The 26,711-nt window shown below is 41.2% G+C and overlaps 1 protein-coding gene across 1 annotated transcript in view; it reads left to right on the plus strand.

Moving 5' to 3' along the window:
* Window positions 1-25,386, plus strand: part of TRPM3 (transient receptor potential cation channel subfamily M member 3) — a 783,591-nt gene extending 758,205 nt beyond the window's left edge. The window contains exons 24-25 of the mRNA XM_069763506.1: window positions 8,264-8,396; window positions 23,571-25,386. Coding sequence (XP_069619607.1) covers window positions 8,264-8,396; window positions 23,571-24,990 — 1,553 coding nt within the window. The 3' untranslated portion in view covers window positions 24,991-25,386. The remainder of the gene's footprint in view (window positions 1-8,263; window positions 8,397-23,570) is intronic.
* Window positions 25,387-26,711: the final 1,325 nt, after the last annotated feature.

Consider the following 26,711-nt stretch of genomic DNA (forward strand, 5'->3'; position numbering starts at 1 on the left):
GCACTCAGACTCACACAATGGAGAAGATGGAGAAATTAAGTTCTCCATCTTCTCATTGTCCCAGAGAATCGGATCAAACTAAGCTCACGCTCAAAGTTTGATCTGACGAGTGTCATTAACATAATTGATTCGATTCTCTCGCATGAGAGAATCATCCCTCGTGTGACCCCAGCCTTAGACTTCTTTCACAGTATTTTGGTTAGTAATTTACATTAGTATTTTTAAAGGGACACTGTCACCTGAATTTGGAGGGAACAATCTTCAGCCATGGAGGCGGGGTTTTTGGGTGTTTGATTCACCCTTTCCTTACCCGCTGGCTGCATGCTGGCAGCAATATTGGATTGAAGTTCATTCTCTGTCCTCCGTAGTACAAGCCTGCACAAGGCAAAAACCCCGCCTCCATGGCTGAAGATTGTTCCTCCAAATTCAGGTGACAGTGTCCCTTTAAACCAAAACCAGGAGTGGGTCCAAAATATAGAAGTATACAACCCCTGGCAAAAATTATGAAATCACCGGCCTTGGAGGATGTTCATTCAGTTGTTTAATTTTGTAGAAAAAAAGCAGATCAGACATGGCACAAAACTAAAGTCATTTCAAACGGCAACTTTCTGGCTTTAAGAAACACTAAAAGAAATCAAGAACAAAAAATGTGGTAGTCAGTAATGGTTACGTTTTTAAACCAAGCATAGGGGGAAAATTATGGAATCACTCAATTCTGAGGAAAAAATAATGGAATCACCCTGTAAATTTTCATACCCAAAAATAACACCTGCATCAAATTAGATCTGCTCGTTAGTCTGCATCTAAAAAGGAGTGATCTCACCTTGGAGAGCTTTTGCAGCAAGTGTCAATTGAAGCAAAGGAGAGGATTATCAAATTCTTAAAAGAGAGTAAATCATCACGCAATGTTGCAAAAGATGTTGGCTGTTCACAGTCAGCTGTGTCTAAAATCTGGACCAAATACAAACAACATTGGAAGGTTGTTAAAGGCAAACATACTGGTAGACCAAGGAAGACCTCAAATCGTCAAGACCGGAAACTTAAAACAATATGTCTCCAAAACAGGAAATGCACAACAAAACAAATGAGGAGCGAATGGGTGGAAACTGGAATCAACATCTGTGACCGAACTGTAAGAAACTGCCTAAAGGATATGGGATTTACATACAGAAAAGCTAAACGAAAGCCATCATTAACACCTAAACAGAAAAAAACAAGGTTACAATGGGCTAAGGAAAAGCAATCGTGGACTGTGGATGACTGGATGAAAGTAGTCATATTCATTGATGAATCGCGAATCTGTATTGAGCAAGGTGATGATGCTGGAACTTTTGCTTGGTGCCGGTCCAATGAGATTTCTAAAGATGACTGCCTGAAGAGAACATGCACATTTCCAGAGTCATTGATGATATGGGGCTGCATGTCAGGTAAAGGCACTGGGGAGATGGATGTCATTACATCTTCAATAAATGCACAAGTTTATGTTGATATTTTGGACACTTTTCTTATCCCATCAATTGAAAGGATGTTTGGGGATGATGAAATCATTTTTCAAGATGATAATACATCCTGCCATAGAGCAAAAACTGTGAAAACATTCCTTGAAAAAAGACACATAACGTCAATGTCATGGCCTGCAAATAGTCCGGATCTCAATCCAATTGAAAAACTTTGGTGGAAGTTGAAGAAAATGGTCCATGACAAGGCTCCAACCTGCAAAGCTGGTCTGGCAACAGCAATCAGAGAAAGTTGGAGCCAGATTGATGAAGAGTACTGTTTGACACTCATTAAGTCCATGCCTCAGAGACTGAAAGCTGTTATAAAAGCCAGAGGTGGTGCAACAAAATACTAGTGATGTTTTGGAGTTTTTTTTTGTTTGTTTGTTTTTCATGATTCCATAATTTTTTCCTCAGAATTGAGTGATTCCATTATTTTTTCCCTATGCTTGGTTAAAAAAAGTAACCATTACTGACTACCACATTATTTGTTCTTGATTTCTTTAAGTGTTTCTTAAAGCCAGAAAGTTGCCATTTGAAATGACTTTACTTTTCTGCCATGTCTGTGACCTGCTTTTTTTCTACAAAATTAAACAACTGAATGAACATCCTCCAAGGCCGGTGATTCCATAATTTTTGCCAGGGGTTGTAGAAGCATTGCAGATCTTACCAGTATAGTTTTCTGTGCTTTGTGTTTGTGTTGGTTTTGGCTTATATAGACTGATGCAAAAATCTGATGTAGATATGGCCATGTAAAAGAGGCCTTAAAGGGGTTTTCTGTCACCCCGCTGCAGTTGGTGTTAAATATTCAAACTGTGCTTTATTCATCTCTTTCCAGAGTCTCCGCTGCTGCTCCCTGTTATTCTTTGTGGTGATGATGTCACAGCGATAGAGATAACTGAGATAACTGAGCTCAGCAGTTCTACCTGAGTAAATGGAGCGAGCCGCTGAGCTGACTGATTTGTTGCAGTCTTGTCAATGTGACGTCAGCGCTGCAGACAATACCAGAAAACATAGACTCAGACTAATTGCAAAAGCAATAAATGATGTACTAGTCCAGAATTATCAAAAAATATACAAACTTTATTATTAAATTAAAAGCAATACAGGAAAGGCACGTATGTAGGGACAATCTATGTGTAGATTGCTGCTGGAACCAAGGGTACACTTCACCACCGTGGATCCCCATCTATAATATAACGCTGGGAGTGTCACTCTGTCCGAAGGCTTTATAGACTGCGCAAGCGCCGGCGCAGTCTGGCCCCCACAGAGTGACGCTCCCAGGAGATCGCGGTATGCGTAAACACTGAACGCACACCGCGATCTCCACCGGAGAGTCAGGGACCGCCAGGAGGGTAAGTATATTCACCTGTCCCCCGTTCCAGCACTGCGTGCGGCTCCGTCTCCTGGGTCCTCTGCTGTGACGTTCACAGTTCAGAGGGCGCAATGACGCGCTTAATGCGCGCCGGTGCCACCCTCTGACTGAACAGTCACAACCAGAGGAGCCGGAAGATGGCGGCGCGCAGCGGTGTAATGGGACAGACAGGTGAGTATAGCAAGTGCTGGGGGGCCTGAGCTGGCGGTGATACCGGCACCTGACCCCCACAGCGCGCCGGTGTCCCCGCCTGCTCAGGGCGCCCAGCGACCATAGGTGAGTATGGTATTTTTTCTTTTTTATATATATGGCAGCAGCATATGGGGCATACACTATGGAGCATCTTATGGGGGGCATATAATACAATGGAGCATCTTATGGGGGGCATATAATACAATGGAGCATCTTATGGGGGGCATATAATACAATGGAGCATCTTATGGGGGACATATAATACAATGGAGCATCTTATGGGGCCATCAACCATAATGGAGCAGTGTACGGGGGCATATATTATGGAGCATCTTATGGGGGCCATAAACCTTTATGGAGTAGTGTACGGGGGCATACACACTGGAGCGTCTTATGGGGGCCATAAACCTTTATGGAGCAGTGTACGGGGGCATACACACTGGAGCGTCTTATGGGGGCCATAAACCTTTATGGAGCAGTGTACGGGGGCATACACACTGGAGCGTCTTATGGGGGCCACAAAACCTTTATGGAGCAGTGTCCGGAGGCATACACTATGGAGCATCTTATGGGGGCCATAAACCATAATGGAGCAGTGTACGGGGCATATACTATGGAGCATCTTATTGGGGCCATCAACCATAATGGAGCAGCTTATGGGGCATATGGATGGGAGAAGCAAATTAAAGAATGGTGGCGCAGGATGGGAGCAGCACATGACAGAACGGGGGCGCAGGATGGGAGCAGCACATGACAGAATAGGGCAGCACATGACAGAACGGGGGTGCAGGATGGAAGCAGCACATGACAGAACGGGCGCAGGATGGGAGCAGCACATGACAGAACAGGGGCACAGGATGGGAGCAGCACATGACAGAACGGGGGCAAAGGATGGGAGCAGCACATGACAGGATGGGGGCGCAGGATGGGAGCAGCAAATGACAGAATGGAGGCGCAGGATGGGTGCAGAACATGTCAGATTGGGGGCGCAGGATGGGAGCAGCACATGTCACAATGGGGGCGCAGGATGGGAGCAGCACATGACAGAATGGGGGCGCAGGATGGGTGCAAAACATGACAGAATGGGGGCGCAAGATGGGTGCAACACATGGCAGGATGGGGGCGCAGGATTGGTGCAGCACATGACAGGATGGGGACGCAGGATGGAGCAGCACATGTCAGAATGGGGGTGCAGGATTGGAGCCGCACATGTCAGAATGGGGGTGCAGGATGGGTGCAGCACATGACAGGATGGGGACGCAGGATGGAGCAGCTCATGACAGGATGGGGACGCAGGATGGAGCAGCACATACCAGGATGGAGACCATATACCAATATAGATGCTCGCCACCCGGGCGTAGAACGGGTTCAATAGCTAGTATATGTATATTACCGTTGTTCCATCTGAGGTATAAATATTACAAATACAGACTATAATTCAATTGTATCATCTCAGTGGTTAAAGTAGAAAACATGGCGATAACACTAATTACTATCAAACACCATAGTGTGATACAAATCTCATTACCTTTGAGAAAATAACCCACAGCTGCAGGGAAGATCCAGAGAGGTGTGTGTACCCCCCAACGCGCATTTTGGTCCTGCCTTCGTCAGGGGGCACAAACTGTACCTGGGGATAATCGCTTTCTAAAACTGGAAACCGCCTTTAAGGTTGGTCTTTGTGCCCACTTTGATAATGGTAAAATATTCTCTATTTTGTAAGACTGAAAAATGCACAAAATCATCCTGTTTAGCCTATACACTGGTAATGTTAATGAAAAGTCAACAAAAACTTCCAATACAATTTTTCTTATCTTTCTAATTTAAAGTATGGCAAAAATCCATTTAGGACTAATTTCCAACTTTTTATTGACGTAACATATAATATCATTACTCTAAAGAAACACAAGACCGGTGTTAGGGGCAGGCAGAGACCCCCCTCTCCTCAAGGGGCCCCCAGCCAGTGGCCGCTATGGAGCTTGGAGCCTCCCCCCGTATCCTGCATTCAACTTATCATGCCGAAACAGTTGAAAGCAGCAATAGGGGAGAGAGCATCAGATGATGCTCCCTCTCCCATCACTCTCCCTCTGCTTGTGACTCAGCGGGCGCATTGACGGTGCAAGGAACGAGGAGGAGAAGTGACTATTGTATATGTGTTTATATGTGTATGCATCATAGTGTGTGTATGTGCTGCACTATACTGTGTGGAGACTGCACTATACTGTACTGCACTATACTGTGTGTGAGTGCTGCATTATACTGTCTGTGTGTGGGGGCTGCATTATACTCTGAGGGGGGCTGCAGTATAGTCTGAGGGGGCTTTCAGTATACTCTGAGGGGGTTGCATTATATTCTATGAGGGGACTACATTATACTCTGAGGGGGATACATTATACTGTGTGTGTGTGGGGATGCATTATACTCTATGAGGGGACTGCAGTATACTCTGAGGGAGGCTGCATTATACTCTGATAGGGACAACATTACACTCTATCAAGGACCATGGGGAGTGCAATATACTATATGTACTACATGGGGCCTTCATTATACTGTATCAAGGACTATCTGTACCCAGGGCCAGACTTGCCCACTGGAGAACTGGAGGATTGTCCTGTGGGCCCAGGCACTGACACCTGCTGGCATACTGGCCAGCAGCTGCCTAGGGCCCCCACTGCTCCAGGAGCCCCCAGCCAGTAGTGGGTCTCTAATAGCGGCACACCCAGCATCTATGGGGCCCCTGAGTCAGGGGGGCCTGCCTGGTGTCAGCTGAGCAGCAGTTGGAGACAGGAGCCTGTCCCCGCTGCTAAAGAGGAAAAAATATTCAGGCATCCCCATGCCCCCATGGGCATCGAGAGGAGTGAGTATTCATTTCACTTTAATAGTGGGTAGTGTTAGCCGCAAGCTGAGTATTATACCCTGATATTAGCGTGTTTTACCACAGAATTGGTGGTCTTGTATTTATTTCTATGTAGCTACATAGTGGGCCCCAATAATGATTTTCTCTGGTGGGACCAAGGTGCTCCAGTCCGACGCTGTCTGTACCCATCATTCTTCCTCAGCCGGTGTAAAGAAACTCGGGAGCAAGCGTAGAACGACTTCAATATTGTCGATCATGCTCGTTTAATGGCCTGAATTCAGCGCATGTAAATACAAACAAAATATTTCTGTGTGATGGTGTAATATTTGAGCATTTTTGCTGCCCCACTTTAAACTTTTGCCCAGGGCCCTACTTTGTCTAAAACTGGCCCTGAAAACACCAAGACACTTTTAATCTCTTTTACTGAATAACCAAAAGAGATCAAAAAGATCAAAAGTGTCTTAGTATGTTTCTCTGACAGAGTGTTCCATAGTTTCACTGCTCTTACAGTAAAGAACCCCTACTATGTTAATGTAGACCCCTTCTTCATGTATAAATAGTGAATGTCTCTTGTTACATTTACAACCCTATGTCTAAATAGGTCACTAACAGATCTCCGGATTGACGTCTGATATATTTACATAGTACTATTTTGCTCTCTACCTCCATAATATGGCATCTTGATGGCACTGATAAATAATCATAGAAATCAGAGGGCCACAGCCATTTGACACTGTTATGTTTATTGTCCAAACAAAACATTTTCTATAGTCCATGTAAATAGCCAGCAGTTTTAGAAGCTTTCACAGATAGATCAGTGTGCACCAGTAAATGCTTCATAGCCGACCGATATCATTACTTTTTGTATATTATACGAGGCCTAATAAAAGAAGAGTTTTGAAGAGCAGCTAAAGCAGCTTTAATCATTTTGTCATCAGCACATCAGTAGATTGAATAATATCCAGACACAAAGTACGGTATCTCTTTTCTGCCATTGGTACTGACTGTGAATGCAGGTGTCACATGTGGCTCAGACACAAGTACGATGGCGCAGGTAATTGTCATTCTGACCTTGTCTCCACTTTCTTCTGAAGAACAGACTGAGATGTTTTCAATGGATATTTGTGACAGCATGTACAGCAATGAATGGGGTCATAAAGAAGGTGCATAGGTAGGACATGAATATATTGTAGACTCTACGGCAAACAGTGAAGATTTCTGAGCTGGGAATGGTGCACTGAACAGTTTTTCGATTCTTCACTAATATATTTCTCTGTATTCTTAAAGCGGTTATTCCCATTTCAGCCTTTAATGGCCGGGACGGGAATGACTGGTTCTTGGTGCCACCCACCAAAAGCAGGTTGTGAAAACAGCCAGATGCAGCTGTGCTATGCTGTCCATAGCAATGCATGGGAACCTTGAGTTTTGGCACCGTGGGAATTTTGCCGACAGCGGTCCTCACCTAGTTACGCTGTTTCCATAACTTAGATTGATTTCTAGAAGAGATATGCAAACAGTATAGGGCGGCTGCTCTTGGCTGTTTCCATAGCCCAACCTCTGGTGCCTCCTATCTTGGCTATTAAAGACCGAGATGGAAATAACCCTTTAAAATTACAGAATTAGGGACCATGAAATATAATTTTTATTTGAACTAACTTCATTTTTTTCTCTGGGAAATTGAAAAGGCAAATAAAGGTAAACTAGTGGGTTTTCCAGCATGTTTAGAGCGGCCAATCCCTTTTAAGACCCAGGCACTATTTTGTTCCTAGAGTTGACGATGGAGAATTTATTTTGTATTCCCCACACCTGAGAAAATTTGATCCCACTGTGATCAAACTTTTTTCAGAGTTTGATCAGCTTTTTCAGAGTTTGATCAGCCCGATTTTTCTTGTCTGACCCTGTAAGACCAATTCTCTTTCCACCAGTGCACATGAACTTTTCATACCTCTGAAAATGCTCAGGCCATAGTGTGAGGAAAATGAACATTTCATTGTAATAGAACTGGACCCTTGACTAGAGCCCCTCCTTTATAGACCAATGCCTCCTCATTCTTCTATATACTACATGGATGGTCATTAATTTGAATGACCAGCAGGTGAAATGTGTGGTCACCGGTAACCAAACCCACAGCAACCGGCTGACTACCGGCTGGCTTGAGTATAAAAAGGCATTATGGGGATAAGATAAACCCTTCTAGTGACATAGAACACATTTTAGAGTGTCCATGAGTAATATTTATTTTTTTTCCTCAAGGATATGTTTACTTCTCTGAAAGGATAAACCTTTTGACACAATATTTCTGAAAATTCTCAATGAGCATTGTTTGTGCCTTCTCCTCAACAGAACTGTTTATCACAGAGGATGAACTTAAGAAAGTACATGATTTTGAAGAACAGTGCATAGAGGAGTATTTTAGAGAAAAAGATGATCGGTTTAACTCTTCTAACGATGAAAGAATTCGAGTTACAGCAGAAAGGTGAGACTTTTTTGTAACGCTTCAATTAGTCACTTTACTGATTAAATGTTAGACTAGGTTTACAAGTAGGAATTTTCACTGGTTCTCATATATTCCTAATGATCAGATCTATCAATTTCTATTGACCTGAATGAGACACATATCATAATGTGCTTTGTTCTTAATTTTTAAATCAAGAGAGGGCTCCATTGGTCTATGAATCACATACAACGACTGATGGTCCACAGCTTCTCTGGTGTCCGCAGGAACCCAAGGCCATGTTCTTGTTGTAGCTGTGTTAGCATCAGCTGTGAATCTACAATTATTCCTCAATTTATACAGCATTATGGTGGAGAACCCCAGGCTTTATTATGAGTTGCATAGTAATGTGGGAATCCTGATAGCCGAAGCTCTGGATTGGCCTGTAAGTATTGGACTATCATAGAGTTAAATTAAATGCTTGGCCTGGATCTCTTAGTGAGGTTGGAGAGGAATTGACAGGGTGTCTTCCGAAGGTATGATCAAGAAGGCATTAGAGGGGGCATATGGGGGCTGTGCAAATAATGAAGGTATATTGGTCTTATCACCTCCCTTAACTATTCTCTGATTATACTGACAGTTCGTCAAATAGTGTTAAGCAATCCTCCCTGTTGTGCTTAGAGTGCACAGAAAGAGTGGAAGTTACTGGTTCTTTTTAAAGAAATCAAAAAGGACACTTATTGGTAATGCTTCACTGGTGAAAAATATGCAAATTAGCTTTCTTGCCGCACGAAAGACATTATTTTGAAACTGCCACTGAGGAGATAACAACCCTACAAGTCAATGACCAACCCCTACCTTGCATCATGACCAGCGCTGTTGGGTTCCTGGGGTCAAATCTAACCCATGACAACAGCTACATGGAGTCTGCATGTGTTTCCTGTGTTTGCGTTGGTTTTCTGCAAGTTCTGTAGTTTCCTTCAAAGGACTTATTAAGAGGGAATATACAGTTGTGTGAAAAAGTGTTTGCCCCTTCCTGATTTCCTATTAGTTTGCATGTTTATCACACTTAAATATTTCAGATCACCAAAAAAATTAAAATATTAGACAAAGATAACACAAATAAACACAAAATGCAGCTTTTAATCCCTTCACGACATGTGCCGTTCTAGTACTGCGCATGTCATGTCCCTCCCTTTGATGTAGGCTCCGGCGCTGAGCCCAAATCTTTCCTTGCACATGTCAGCAGTTTTGAACAGCTGACATGTGCCATTAGCAGCCACGGGTGGAATTGTGATCCACCCGTGGCTGTTAACCCATTAAATGCCACTGGCAATCTCTGACAGCAGCATTTAATGTGATCGAGCCGGAAGTGCATCACTAATCTCACCTATCGGCGCCCATGTCACATGACTGTGGGTCGCCAATGGGTTGGCATGACAACCCGGTGTCTGCAGGAGACCCCTGAAGTTGTCATTGCCAGATTGCTATGGTCAATAATTAAAGTATCAGGTGCACTACTATCCCACAATAATATATAATTCCAATATCACTACAGCAGGGTGCTACCAAATGCATGGAATATGCAATATAGGACAAGAAGAAAAGAGGAAAGCCCATGCATAATATGTGAACACCTGCTACAAAAATATGAGAAAATATACCAATTTTATTAATATGAACACCAAAAAACACAAAAAATATAAAACCAATTAAAAACAACAACGACCATACACCCTTACACATATGAAGATATACAATGCCCTCTATATGTATATATATATGGAACTGCAATAGATAAAGAAATAGTCAAATATAGATAATAATCAACAATTCCATAAACATATCCCTAGAAGATAACAAGGTAAATATACCATATTATATCCATAACCAAATCCCTAGTCCTAAAGAACAAGATAAGGGCGTCCCCAAATCTGCTCAAAATAGTCATAACTCATAAAAGTATATATGGGGGAATGTATAAATAAATTAGACCCCTGCTGGAGTGTGGGCAGAGAGATATAAAGATGCCCCCTGGAATAGCTGCACCTATAAAGTATGTTGTTGGTGAAAGTAAGTAGTCCCAAGAGGAAATAGGTAGGCTAAATATATAAAGTGCTAATCAGCATATCCTGGGTGAAAAGAGCACCAAAAAGATACAGCCGCCCCCAATAAGATAAACCTGCTGGTATGCAGAGTACAGTTGTGCAGGTTCCAGCTCCAGATCAGGGCTCAAAGGGAATAGGGGAAAAAAAGAAAGGGTGTGGGTGGATCCCACGCGTATCGCCGCTCCTGGGCGGCTTTGTCAGGGAAGTGAGTACCTGTTCAGAGGTGTCCTCCTTATATGTCAGCGTAATAATGTCTGCAGGTGTCTCCAATTGCCGCCGGTGAGGCCGGAAATGAGGATGGAAGCCAGGGACGCAGCCGCAGTGGCATAGTAGAGGCTAGAAGGTCCGCGCATGCGCAGAAGGAAAGAAACAAATAAGCGCTCAGAAAGAGCGCTATGTGCGGCCGCACAAGATATGGAGGAGGGTGCGCGTGCGCCCTGAGGCTAAATAAGAGGCCGCCTATATAGAGGCAATGCCAGAGGACATGGGGACGTGGAAAAGGAATCTCAGGGGCATATAAGGCTGATAAATAACTACCTGCCATGGAGAGAGGAAGAGAGTCAGGGGGATATATACAGGGGAGAAAAATTCCCAGAAGTATGCTATAGATAATAAGATATATGAACATTCCCAGATGCTCATTCCAAACAAAGGACCTATTTAAAGGGGGAAAGAGCATGTTATTTAATATAATATAATCTATGATCTATAAACATTACCCCACTCAGGGCAATCAATATGCTAATATATGCGGTGAAAAATCAGATCCCAGGACAATACATAGTACAATGTCGTACCTATATAGAACCATATAATATATATAAAAGAAAAAACATATATATATATATATAATAATTCTTATCCATATATATATATATAAATAATAATAATGATAATAATAATAAATTAAGGCCGTAAAGATAACTGACTCTACACACATAACATGTCCCCCTCGCATAGAAAGATACATATATAGAGAATTCCCTAAGTCCGTATAATAAACATAATGTCCCTTCCGTATCCTCAAAGTCCACGCACATGGGTCCGGAATAAACATCCAATGTGAAATAATTCCGGTTATCATTGGATCAAATCCTATGTCCCACAGTTTTTTAGTTGAAATGCACTGGAGCTGATGAGTATAATAGTTCTTGAATTCATCCCAGGAAACCTGTGTATACGAGTTCCTCATTCAAACCCAAAGGAGACATGGATTTAAGACGAAAAATCCAACGGGCTTCGTTCTGTAGTAGTAGTCTGTGTCGATCACCGCCTCTCTCATTTTTAAGGATCCTCTGTAGACCGAAGAAACGTGTGTTAGCAGGTTTACCATCATGACACTGGAGATAATGGGTAGCTATAGGGGTCAAAATTTTACCCTTATTAGAGTCAGAGCGGGCCAGATTAATTGTGGAAAGATGTTTTTGCGCTCATCTTCTAAGTTCTTGTGAAGTTTGTCCAACATAAATTTTATGGCATGGACAGATAATCGCATACACCACAAAACTAGTTTTGCAATTGATATAATGGCGGAGAAAATAATCCTGATCATCTAGGGGGCTAACAAAACGATCTTTTGTGGCCGGCATATATGGGCAAATTGTGCAATCGCCGCAGGGGAATGAACCCCTGAGGCGAATACCCCGATTCAGTCTAGTGACTGGCCGAGAGAAATGGCTCTTTGTTAGTATGTCCCGTAAATTAGGAGCCCTTTTAGCCGTCATCAAGGGTCTAGGACTTACACATGTTGAAGTTTGGGCATCCGATGTCAAAATGTCCCAATTTTTTGCCAAAATATTTCTCACCTGGTGCCAGTTGGTACTAAGTTCCGTGATGAACCTCACAGTGGTTTCTTGCGGTCGAGGCTGTGTTACCAGGAGGGAGGTTTGATCCAAGGTTCTAGCCCATTGAAAAGCCTTTGATATCGTCCTCCGAGGGTATCCCCTCTGCTGGAATCTCATAGTTAGATCCTTCGCCTGCTGTTGAAACTCTTTATCCCTTGTGCAATTACGGCGGGTCTGCAGGAATTGCCCAACTGGGATACCCCTCCGAGTGTGTAGTGGATGAAAGCTTTGATATTGTAAAAGATTGTTAGTAGCTGTGGGTTTACGGAATAAATCTGTCACCAGTCTGTTACCATAAATCCGAATGCGGAGATCCAAGAAAACTGCTGAATCCAAAGACCAACAGTATGTTAAAAAAATATATTCAGCATATTGTCATTCAATTCCCTAAGGAATTGTACACAGGCAGTTTCCGTACCTACCCAAACAAAAAAGATATTATCCAAAAACCGGTACCAGTGTTTAATATGGTCCTGGAACCCTCGGGAACGGTAAACAATAGTCTCCTCCCACCATCCAAGAAAAATATTTGCGTAGGCCGGCGCACAGCATGCGCCCATGGCCACGCCCGAGACCTGTTTGTAGTATGTCCTGTCAAAAAGAAAATAATTGTGATGCAGGACAAAGCTCAGAAGATCTAGGATGAGGGAGTCATGGAGGCGGTTTGTACCCTCAAGACGGTTGAGAAAAAAGGTTAATGCCCTAATCCCATGAGGGTGACTGATGTTTGAGTAAAGTGACTCAACGTCACAAGTCACAAGCAGTTCTTGACCCATCAAGGAAATCTTATGGCAGTTACGAATGAAATCAGATGTGTCTTTAATAAATGATGGTAAACCTGCTGCTATTGGTTGTATGAAGAAGTCGATGTACGTACATACTCGTTCACACATTCTTCCAATGCTGGACACAATTGGCCTGCCAGGTGGTTTGTGAGCATTTTTGTGTACCTTCGGTAGAAGGTAAAATGTGGGGATAACAGGGTTATCCACCCACATAAACTTCTTTTCATTCCTAGAGATAGTTCCCATAGAGGCAGCTTGATTGATCAATTTGCGTAGCCTCTCTAGGAAAACCTCCGTGGGGTCTGAGGGTAATTTGACATAAAATTTAAGATTGTCAAGTTGTCTCTTAGCTTCTTCTACATAAAGGTGGGTGGGCCAAAGCACCACATTTCCACCTTTATCCGCTTCCCTAATAATGATGGAATCATTGTTTTTAGGTGAATCAATAGCTATTCTTTCAGATCGTGAGAGATTATCGAAATTACCAGAGGAAGGGGAAAGATGCAAAATATCCCTTTTGGTAGCCTCAAAGAAAAATTTCACTGCCGGGACTAAAGAGAATGAAGGTGTAATAGAGGATTTACTTCTGTATGGGAAGACCCTCCTACCTGGTGATGTAGTGTTTTCATCTAGGAGGTCCAGGAGGTCCTGAAGAACCTGTTGATCTCTAATTGAAGATGATTCAATAGCCTCCGGTCGTTTATGGATCACCTGTAATATTAATTTTCTACAAAATAAGTAGAGGTCCTTGATGAGATCAAACTTATCTGTAGTCTTAGTAGGGGAGAATGACAAGGTCTGATAAATTAATAACCTGTAGAGCAGAGGACCGTACCTGTAAAGATGTTTCCCCAGAGGTAGTGATGGAAGGAGCCATCATCGTTTCCTGTTCCTCTGGTTGCGGCGATATGGCGAGATAGGACCCCTCCGAGTAGTTTGGCGCTTCCTGAGATTTCTGCCGCCTACGTCCCCGTCTAGTCTTCTGTTCAGGTCGCTGCCTCCTGATGATAAAAAAATCACTCTAGCTGGAGGCACCCGCCACCGTCTCAGAGGGATCAGGTGCTGAGTGATGTGCTGACTGTTGCATAGACCGGGGATTTCCAGAATACCTCCAACGGAAGGCTCTTAGATTATCAAAATCAGAACGGTCTCTCTGAAATTTCTTCTGTTTACGGTCAATTACCTCTTTTTCAAATTTATCCAATGTCTCTTTAAGTTTGAATTTAAACGGAGATACCAATTGTGTTTCATCAAAGACAGTCAACTTATTTTCCAGATCCTTAATGGTCTGTTTGGTAGAAATGAGGAGTTGTTTATCATGTTCCAGCAGCATATTTATAATAATGCTGGAACATTGTAATAATCCTTTTTCCCATGAATGTTTAAATTGGGAAGAGGATTCCCATGCCGGGAAGATTTGGACCCGTAGACCCTGGGGTACAATTCCTACCCTAAGGTACTCCTCCAATGTCCTAATATTCCACCAAAAGCATACAGCCGATTTATTAGCTGTTGTAAGATCCAATGAAAGCTTAGAAAAATCAGAATCAATAGTTACTGGACCAGTGTTAGAAAATAAACTAGATGATTGGCTCCGCCACGCGGCCTCCCTAGTCTCCCAATCCATATCCACAATTGTGTATAGACACCAATAATATCAAACAATATATATATATATATATATATAGTTATGAGAGCGCCTAATAAAACTCCCATCAAAATTTCAAAAAAACATAATCGGTTGTGTGCTACCTGAGAAAGAAAACACCCCTATGAAAGTGGGGTGTATAGACCAGACAATCGATAATTAAAGTATCAGGTGCACTACTATCCCACAATAATATATAATTCCAATATCACTACAGCAGGGTGCTACCAAATGCATGGAATATGCAATATAGGACAAAAAGAAAAGAGGAAAGCCCATGCATAAATATGTGCACACCTGCTACAAAAATATGAGAAAATATACCAATTTTATTAATATGAACACCAAAAAACACACCAAATATAAAACCAATTAAAAACAACAACGACCATACACCCTTATACATATGAAGATATACAATGCCCTCTATATGTATATATATGTGGAACTGCAATAGATAAAGAAATAGTCAAATATAGATAATAATCAACAATTCCATAAACATATCCCTAGAAGACAACAAGGTAAATATACCATATTATATCCATAACCAAATCCCTAGTCCTAAAGAACAAGATAAGGGCGTCCCCAAATCTGCTCAAAATAGTCATAACCCATAAAAGTATATATGGGGGGGGAATGTATAAATTAATTAGACCCCTGCTGGAGTGTGGGCAGAGAGATATAAAGCTGCCCCCTGGAATAGCCGCACCTATAAAGTATGTTGTTGGTGAAAGTAAGTAGTCCCAAGAGGAAATAGGTATGCTAAATATATAAAGTGCTAATCAGCATATCCTGGGTGAAAAAAGCACCAAAAAGGCACAGCCGCCCCCAATAAGATAAACCTGCTGGAATGCAGAGTACAGTTGTGCAGGTTCCAGCTCCAGATCAGGGCTCAAGCAGAGTGTTCGGTGTTACAAAGGGGATTGTCATTCTCCCCTACTAAGACTACGGATAGGTTTGATCTCATCAAGATCAACAGGTTCTTCAGGACCTCCTGGACCTCCTAGATGAAAACACTACATCACCAGGTAGGAGGGTCTTCCCATACAGAAGTAAATCCTCTATTACACCTTCATTCTCTTTAGTCCCGGCAGTGAAATTTTTCTTTGAGGCTACCAAATGGGATATTTTGCATCTTTCCCCTTCCTCTGGTAATTTCGATAATCTCTCACGATCTGAAAGAAGAGCTATTGATTCGCTTAAAAACAATGATTCCATCATTATTAGGGAAGCGGATAAAGGTGGAAATGTGGTGCTTTGGCCCACCCACCTTTATGTAGAAGAAGCTAAGAGACAACTTGACAATTTTAAATTTTATGTCAAATTACCCTCAGACCCCACGGAGGTTTTCCTAGAGAGGCTACGCAAATTGATCAATCAAGCTGCCTCTATGGGAACTATCTCTAGGAATGAAAAGAAGTTTATGTGGGTGGATAACCCTGTTATCCCCACATTTTACCTTCTACCGAAGGTACACAAAAATGCTCACAAACCACCTGGCAGGCCAATTGTGTCCAGCATTGGAAGTATGTGTGAACGAGTATGTATGTACATCGACTTCTTCATACAACCAATAGCAGCAGGTTTACCATCATTTATTAAAGACACATCTGATTTCATTCTTAACTGCCATAAGATTTCCTTGACGGGTCAAGAACTGCTTGTGACTTGTGACGTTGAGTCACTTTACTCAAACATCAGTCACCCTCATGGGATTAGGGCATTAACCTTTTTTCTCAACCGTCTTGAGGGTACAAACCGCCTCCATGACTCCCTCATCCTAGATCTTCTGAGCTTTGTCCTGCATCACAATTATTTTCTTTTTGACAGGACATACTACAAACAGGTCTCGGGCGTGGCCATGGGCGCATGCTGTGCGCCAGCCTACGCAAATATTTTTCTTGGATGGTGGGAGGAGACCATTGTTTACTGTTCCCGAGGGTTCCAGGACCATATTAAACACTGGTACCAGTTTTTGGATGATATCTTTTTTGTTTGGGTAGGTACGGAAACTGCCTGTGTACAATTCCTTAGGGAATTGAATGACAATATGCTGAATATATTTTTTTAACATACTCTTATTCTTTGGATTCAGCAGTTTTCTTGGATCTCCGCATTCGGAGTGATGGTAACAGACTGGTGACAGATTTATTCCGTAAACCCACAGCTACTAACAATCTTTTACAATATCAAAGCTTTCATCCACTCGGAGGGGTATCCCAGTTGGGCAATACCTGCAGACCCGCCGTAATTGCACAAGGGATAAAGAGTTTCAACAGCAGGCGAAGGATCTAACTATGAGATTCCAGCAGAGGGGATACCCTCGGAGGACAATATCAAAGGCTTTTCAACAGGCTAGAACCTTGGCTCAAACCTCCCTCCTGGTAACACAGCCTCGACCGCAAGAAACCACTGTGAGGTTCATCACGGAATTTAGTACCAACTGGCACCAGGTGAGAAACATTTTGGCAAAATTTTGGGACATCTTGACATCGGATGCCCAAACTTCAACATGTGTAAGTCCTAGACCCTTGATGGCGGCTAAAAGGGCTCCTAATTTACGGGACATACTAACAAAGAGCCATTTCTCTTGGCTAGTCACTAGACTGAATCGGGGTATTCGCCTCAGGAGTTCATTCCCCTGCGGCGATTGCACAATTTGCCCATACATGCCGGCCACAAAAGATCGTTTTGTTAGCCCCCTAGATGATCAGGATTATTTTCTCCGCCATTATATCAATTGCAAAACTAGTTTTGTGGTGTATGCGATTATCTGTCCATGCCATAAAATTTATGTTGGACAAACTTCACAAGAACTTAAAAGACGGGCGCAAAAACTTCTTTCCACAATTAATCTGGCCCGCTCTGACTCTAATAAGGGTAAAATTTTGACCCCTATAGTTACCCATTATCTCCAGTGTCATGATAGTAAACCTGCTAACACACGTTTCTTCGGTCTACAGAGGATCCTTAAAAATGAGAGAGGCGGTGATCGACACAGACTACTACTACAGAACGAAGCCCGTTGGATTTTTCGTCTTAAATCCATGTCTCCTTTGGGTTTGAATGAGGAACTCGTATACACAGGTTTCCTGGGATGAATTCAAGAACTATTATACTCATCAGCTCCAGTGCATTTCAACTAAAAAACTGTGGGACATAGGATTTGATCCAATGATAACCGGAATTATTTCACATTGGATGTTTATTCCGGACCCATGTGCGTGGACTTTGAGGATACGGAAGGGACATTATGTTTATTATACGGACCTAGGGAATTCTCTATATATGTATCTTTCTATGCGAGGGGGACATGTTATGTGTGTAGAGTCAGTTATCTTTACGGCCTTAATTTATTATTATTATTATCATTATTATTATTTATATATATGGATAAGAATTATTATATATATTTTTTTTCTTTTATATATATTATATGGTTCTATATAGGTACGACATTGTACTATGTATTGTCCTGGGATCTGATTTTTCACCGCATATATTAGCATATTGATTGACCTGAGTGGGGTAATGTTTATAGATCATAGATTATATTATATTAAATAACATGCTCTTTCCCCCTTTAAATAGGTCCTTTGTTTGGAATGAGCGTCTGGGAATGTTCATATATCTTATTATCTATAGCATACTTCTGGGAATTTTTCTCCCCTGTATATATCCCCCTGACTCTCTTCCTCTCTCCCTGGCAGGTAGTTATTTATCAGCTTTATATGCCCCTGAGATTCCTTTTCCACGTCCCCATGTCCTCTGGCATTGCCTCTATATGGGCGGCCTCTTATTTAGCCTCAGGGCGCACGCGCACCCTCCTCCATATCTTGTGCGGCCGCACATAGCGCTCGTTCTGAGCAGTTATTTGTTTCTTTCCTTCTGCGCATGCGCAGACCTTCTAGCCTCTACTATGCCACTGCGGCTGCATCCCTGGCTTCCATCCCCATTTCCGGCCTCACCGGCGGCATTTGGAGACACCTGCAGACATTATTACGCTGACATATAAGGTGGACACCTCTGAACAGGTACTCACTTCCCTGACGAAGCCGCCCAGGAGCGGCGATACGCGTGGGATCCACCCACACCCTTTCTTTTTTTCCCCTATTCCCTTTGAGCCCTGATCTGGAGCTGGAACCTGCACAACTGTACTCTGCATTCCAGCAGGTTTATCTTATTGGGGGCGGCTGTGCCTTTTTGGTGCTTTTTTCACCCAGGATATGCTGATTAGCACTTTATATATTTAGCCTACCTATTTCCTCTTGGGACTACTTACTTTCACCAACAACATACTTTATAGGTGCGGCTATTCCAGGGGGCAGCTTTATATCTCTCTGCCCACACTCCAGCAGGGGTCTAATTTTTTTATACATTCCCCCATATATACTTTTATGAGTTATGACTATTTTGAGCAGATTTGGGGATGCCCTTATCTTGTTCTTTAGGACTAGGGATTTGGTTATGGATATAATATGGTATATTTACCTTGTTATCTTCTAGGGATATGTTTATGGAATTGTTGATTATTATCTATATTTGACTATTTCTTTATCTATTGCAGTTCCATATATATATACATATAGAGGGCATTGTATATCTTCATATGTATAAGGGTGTATGGTCGTTGTTGTTTTAAATTGGTTTTATATTTGGTGTGTTTTTTGGTGTTCATATTAATAAAATTGGTATATTTTCTCATATTTTTGTAGCAGGTGTGCACATATTTATGCATGGGCTTTCCTCTTTTCTTTTTGTCCTAGATTGCTATGGTCGGCGCACATACCAAGTGAGCATTTCTGCTACACGCATGCGATCTGATCATCGCCTGTGTGTAGCAGAGGTGATCAGACACCTGCAGATTCTAGTCTCAAATGGAGACTATTGAAGCAAGAGAAAAATAAAAAAAAATGTTTTAAAAAATATAAAAAAAATAAAAAAAATAAAAGTTCAAATCACGCCCCATTCACCCCATTCAAAATAAAACAATTAAAAACAAATAAAAACTATTTGGTATTGCCATGTTCAGAATCGCCTGATCTATCAAGCTCTAAAAATAATTAATCAGATTGTTAAACGGAGTAGCCTGGAAAAAAGTCAAAACGCCAGAATTACTTTTTTTGGTCGCCACAACATTGCATTAAAATGCAATAACGGGCGATCAAAAGATCATATCCATCCACAGACAGCTGGGATGGGAGCAGTGTTCTGGATCACTGCGTTGAGAAACATGTGATGGTGTCTCCACGGTGTTGGATATTTTGATCTCCCCGAGGTCATTCATCCTCATGTTTATAGTCCTTTTACTAAGCACTGCTCCTAATAGCCAGTTTCCTACTCTACACTGATGAGGGGCAAATACCCCGAAACAGCTGTCTATGGATGGATACCATGTTTTCGCATAGGTGGTTTTCCTTTTTGGATGCTGCCCTTCCCGTGGTTGTTCCTTCCCGGTGAAAGACCTGGCTATTTATTGATTGCGTTGAGAAACACGTGATGGTGTCTCCGCGGCTTTTCTACATACAAACTCGTAATGACCTGGAGAATCATAACAGCAGGTCAGTTTTAGCATTTGGTGAACATGTTTTGGGAAGCAGGATTCAAATTCCCTAGCCACACCCAAGCCTGATTACTGCCGCACCTATTTTCCATAAAGAAATCACTTAAATATGATCTGCCTGACAAAGTGAAGTAGACCAAAAGATCATCAAAAGCTAGACCTCATGCCGCAATCCAAAAAAATTATTAGGATCATTATTATTATCAGGCTGGAAAAGGTTGTAAAGCCATTTCTCAACCTTTGGGACGCCAGCGAACCACAGTGAGAGTCATTATCCACAAATGGCGAAAATATGAAACAGTGGTACACCTTCCCAGATTGACCGGCCAACCAAAATATGCCCCAAATGTGGCTGAATTACAATAAGTCTCCAAAGATGAGTGGGCCAAAATTCCTTCAGAGCGTTGTAAAAGACTCATTGCCAGTTATCGCAAACGCTTGATTTGCAGATGTTGCTACTACGGGTGGCCCAACCAGTTATTAGGTTTAAGGGGCAATCACTTTTTCACATAGGGCCCTGTAGGTTTGGAGTACTTTTCCCCTTAATAAGAAAAACCTTTATTTAAAAACTGTATTTTGTGTTTACTTGTATTATGTTTGTCTAATATTTATTTTTTTCGGGTGATCTGAAACATTTAAGTGTGACAAACATGCAAGAGTAGGAAATCGGGAAGGGGCAAACACATTTTCACACAACTGTAGGTTGTGAGCTGCAACCTATGCAGCTGCAAAGGGACACAAGAGGCCTACTTCTACCTCCAAAGCAGCAATCAGCATCTGTCAGGCTAAGTTCACACTAGCATTGTGCCGCCCTGCATCGGCGACGCAACGCGCGACGCACGAAAAAACGCGCACAAACGCACGCAAAAACGCGCGCGTTTTGCGACGCGTGCGTCGTTTTTTGACGAGAATCGGACGCACAGAAAATGCAACTTGTTGCATTTTCTTGCGTCCGACGCTAGCGTCGTAAACGACGCAAGTGTCAAAAAACGCCACCCAAAAAACGCACGCGTCCCCTATGTTAAACATAGGGGCGCGTCGCCGCTGCGTCGCCGCTGCGTCGCCGGCGCAACAGCGACGCACATTGGCGGAACGCCAATGTGAACGTAGCCTCACAGACACATAATTGAACTACAAAGAGCCCATAGTCTTTTCTTACACAGGGGCCCTCTTTTGTCTGTGTCTGTCCTTAAATGTACTGTATGTTGTGGAATATCTTGATGCTTTATAGTCAAGTTGAATAAATAAATGAGTTTGCAAACCATTACACAGAGTAAATTTCCAAATTATATCAAGAAACCATCCTGCTTATCAATATGCGATAAACCTATTTTGACCAAAGTGTCTCTTTAAGATTTTTAATGTCATGCAAATAATCCCTGTGATTGTATCCATCTTGTTAAGAGTTTTTTTATTTTTAAAATGTATGGAGACTCAAGGTAAAAGCCTTATATGGTTCTAGTTTTAGTAATTATTTTACTGCATCTTCAACTATTTCAGTAAAAATAATTGCCTCTCTCTAAATTTATCTACAAAAAAAAATGTATTAATAGCACAAATTGGTCTGGAATGACCAGGCTTGACTGCTAAGTGACAATCATTTCATGTGCGCAGCATAGTAATTTGACCGAGAGGGTTACAATGCGTAACCGCTGTATTATCTTTCCCCATTCCTTACAGCCATATTAATCAGAATATACAGTATCAGTAATATACTGAAATTGGGACCTCTACAATAATACTCAGAAGTGAACCAAAAAAAAAAGAAATTGCCTCCTTTATTTTATAGAGGTCTCAATTTCAGTGTATTATTGAAATAGTCTAGTTAATATGGCTTATACTTCCTAGTTCTTCTGTTTTCGAGACATTTTAGATAAATGGAAGACCAATTCAGTCATTGATCCCTTATACTTAAACAAAAAAGTATCAAGCATGTAAAATCTATCTATGGTTAGCTGATATATTTAAATTAATAATTGATTCTCCATACAGGTACCATGCATTGTGAAAAATAAAAGATTTAAAGGTCATCTATGAGATTAGCATAGTTCATAAATAATACAAACTGCATTGCTATATTGAAACCCTCAAATTCTCTACTGAGTTACATACTTACATTTCGGTATGCTTTTATTATTCAAAATTCTCCCATCTAGTTTTCAATTTTAAAGGGGTTGTCCGATCCAAATCGATAAGTCTTCAGTTTATGGTGTGTGACACCCTTTTTGTGCGCTGCGAGGATTCGCCGGATTCTGATCCAGGTCCAGAGAGTATGTATGCATTATACATACTCCCGGCCAGTGGGCACGGCCTCGCTTTCATACACTTATATGGAGTGAAACAGCACCCTCTAGTTGGACACTCCCACTGCCCACCCGCGTCACTAGACGGGGTGCATCCATGCTCAATACAAGGCAACACCCACTAGTCGGGCACTGGATGGGAGTATGTATAACTCATACTTACCCTCCAGTCCTGGTTAGAAACTGGCAAATCCCCGCAGCGCACAGTGCGATCACTGGAGGGATTCATAAGTCTTCGGTCACACAGAGTGACTGCAGACTTATCGTTATGGACCGGACAAGTCCTTCAATATTCTTTTTGTTATTAGTATCTCTTTTAATCCGACATTTTAGAGTTTCAACTTTTACTGAATTATATTGATAATGGAAGTGCCTTTCCATGTAAAAGATGTAAAGATTTCAATATTTTTCTCTGCCTGACAAAATATTTTGAAATATTTCAACAGTTTCCCCACCTTAAACCTAACCCCCAAAAATAAGTTTCTAAGAGTTCCAAGCTGAGTTTTTTTCACCAAGTAATGGAAACAACAATGTCTCTGTAAAACCTAAAACATACAAGTCATTCTCCTTCTTTATAATAATAGGTCATATATTTGGTAAAATGCCTTTGCTGAAGTCTTCTTATTGAAAAGCCAGCATTTGCAATTAGAGGGATAAATTGAATTTTAACAACAATGTATGAATTGTATTGAAATGCTTTTACCAGACTGCTGAATAATGCTGAGGACAGATGTAATCTATTTAATAAAAGTGGTATTCTTATTTATAGTTATTTTCATTCTGCATGAATGTGTACATTATCTGTCCACAAGAATTTAGATCTAAAAAGTCTGATACATGTTCTCTGTGAAACACTCCTTCAGTAAAATCATTTAGATAAGAATAATAAGCTGTATGTTGCTGATGTTATATTTCATGATATTCACTCTGATTTAGTTTATAATTTTACTTTATTTACTTAGAGTGGAAAATATGTCCATGCGTCTTGAGGAAGTAAATGAACGGGAACATTTCATGAAGGCATCGCTTCAAACAGTGGATATAAGACTTGCTCAACTTGAAGAGATGCTGGGAAGAATGGCTACAGCCATGGAAAAGCTTTCTGGAGTTGAAAAAGTAGAGACAACTAAAGCAAGATCCAGAACTTCTTCAGATTGTACTGATGCAGCCTATATTATAAGACAGAGCAGTTTTAACAGCCAAGAAGGGAACACTTACAAATTACATGATATTATAGATCCTGTTGGAGAAGAACCATTGTCTCCTACATCTCCTACACTTATGCCTCGTATGAGAAGTCAATCGTTTTATGCAACAAACTTGAAGGACAAAAGTGGGTTGGAAAAATTTGAAGGTTTTTTTAAAGAGAGGACAGTAAGTTTGCACAGAGCTATAAGCTCACATTCTATATCAAAAGATATGAAACCTCCTTCTTCCCCACTTAATTCTTTGTCAGTAGCTCCAAATTCTAGAAGGCCTTCCTCCTGCATCGATATTTATGTTTCAGCTATGGATGAGGCACAATTTGGTATAGACTGTGGAGAAAGCTCAATGAATGTTGGATGTGGCGATCACACTGATGGAGCAGGTCGAGGCTGTAGTTCCTTTTCCCATTGCGGCAGTAGTTGTAGTCGCAATCCTAGTTATGAGGAGGGAACAACAATGGACACAATTGGGTATCTTCCAGAACACTCAAGCTTGCTAAGTGGACCAAATCCATGGGATTTAGACCCTCCTATGTACCATACATTAGAGCGTTCAAAAAGCAGTCGTTTACTTGCCACAGCTCCTTTTGTTTTAGAGGAAACCCCAATTGTAAAATCCCAAAGCTTTATGTTTTCTCCATCGAAAAGCTATTATAGTAATCTTTGTGTACCTGTAAAGTCTGCAGAATACACAAGTATTACAGACTGTATTGACACCAGATGTGTGAACAACACTCCGCAGGCCACTGCAGAGAGGTCAACATCTCCAGGATGTGTCCGAGAAAAAGTAGAAGATATTAGCGGCTGTCATCCAGAAAGAGAAGCTGAATTAAGTCATCCAAGCTCAGATAACGAAGATCCTGACACCGAAGGAAAAAGCAAATGTTTACCTTCTCATGAAAGTTCAACTTCAAAAACATTCTTGAATAACTTATCATTCCCGAAAATAGAAAGGGCCAATAGTTATTCTGCAGAGGAGCCCAATGTGTTGTACCAACACGCGAAAAAGAGTTATTCAATAAGCGATAAACTTGATAGTCAGCGTAACACTACAAGCCTTAGAAATCCATTCCAAAGGAGTAAGTCATCGAGGCCTGAAAGTCGAGGTGACACCTTATCCATGAGGAGACTCTCGAGAACATCAGCCTTCCGTAGTTTTGAAAGCAAGCATAGTTAGATCTAAAACTATTTTTTCCTATGGATGAATATGTTTAACAGTTGTCCATCCGTAGCATTTTTATCACAATACCGTGACCTCACATCGTTGAACATGGACAGAAACTACCACCAACCACTTGCCAAGCAATCACTTTGTTTAATCTGGCAGCAAAATAGCTTCTCATTATTAGTAGGACGCATTTGTACGTAAGGATTTGGACAAGATAATATGATTCATTTGCATTTCATGCCATTCTGCATCTGTATTAAGCCTCTTTTCAAGGTTTTTGTTATACTAAATTGAAATGTTGAGTTCATCATGAGGCCTCCCTGATTTCACGGGAGGCGTTTACTAATTTGCACGCCGCAGAGGGACCTTTCTATTGGAGCATACACTGTATAAAATGTACTTGATATCTCTTGTGTTTACTCTTTGTTCAGAAGCCTCTCTTGTCCTGTTCAATGTATTCCACAACAGGAGCTCTCAGGTCTGAATCGTGCTCTGCCAACAACGCTGTTGATCATGACCGAAGGAACAAACATGACAACATAATTGTGGCATGATTACTGGCCTGTCTGTTCTGTATTAGCTTCCAGTGCCACATGACAGTGCGTCTTTTTTTTTATTTTTTATTTTTAAACAAAAGTGAGAAAAACTAATGGAAAATATGCCTTTTGTATAACAAATAAGGAAAGAAAATTATTCTATAATATATATCCAAAAATAAAACTTTTTTGTGTTTCATGGGCATTCTAGCACAGTTAAGCAAGCTCAGGATGAATGTAATTTTCTGGTGTAATGTAATATCTATTTTTTTACGGTGTTGTCAATGCAGTTGCCTCAGTAAACGCATGCTAAAAAGCTGTGATAATATGATGATACATGTTTGTATGTAAGGAGTATGGTATGCTAACATTCACTGTTTTGTTTCAGTGGTTTTTCGTTTTTTTCTATGGTAGGTTCTGTATTTTGCAATCACTGCCAGTTTATATCATTGTTAAGGTGCCGACACTCTAAGATGAAAAAACGACATTGAAAAGCAAACTCGTGGTTACTTTTCCTTTAACCCCTTAGTGACCGAGCCAAATTTTTGAAATCTGACCAGTGTCACTTTATGTGGTAATAACTCTGCAACGCTTCAACAAATCCCAGTGATTTTGAGATTGTTTTTTCGTGACACATTATACTTTATGATAATGGTAAATTTAGTTCAACATTTTTTGTGTTTATTTATAAAAAATATAAAAAATTTGAGAAAAATGTTAAAAAATTAGCAATTTTCTAAATTTGAATGATTATCCCTTTAATCCAGATAGTCATACAACAGCAAACCATTAATAAATAACATTTCCCACATGTTGGCTTTACATCAGCACCATTTGTAAAATGTTATTTTATTTTGTTAGCATTTTAGGAGGTTTAAAAATGTAGCAGCAATTTTTCATTTTTTCAAAGAAATTTACCACATTTATTTTTTTAGGGACTTATCCATGTTTGAAGTGACTTTAGGGGTCCCATATATTGGGAAACCCACAAACGTGATACCATTTTAAAAACAGCACCCCTAAACATATTGAAAACTGCTGTCAGGTAGTTTATTAACCCTTCAGGTGCTTTACAGGAATTAATGCAAAGTGACATGACAGAAATGAAAATGTGTATTTTTACCACCTAAATGTTGCTAACTTCTAAACAGATTACTACAGCCATCAGACTCTAAGGCCGCTATTTGGTCATGA

This window comes from Ranitomeya imitator, chromosome 1 (assembly GCF_032444005.1).
Source record: "Ranitomeya imitator isolate aRanImi1 chromosome 1, aRanImi1.pri, whole genome shotgun sequence".
NCBI classification, from domain to species: Eukaryota; Metazoa; Chordata; class Amphibia; order Anura; family Dendrobatidae; genus Ranitomeya; species Ranitomeya imitator.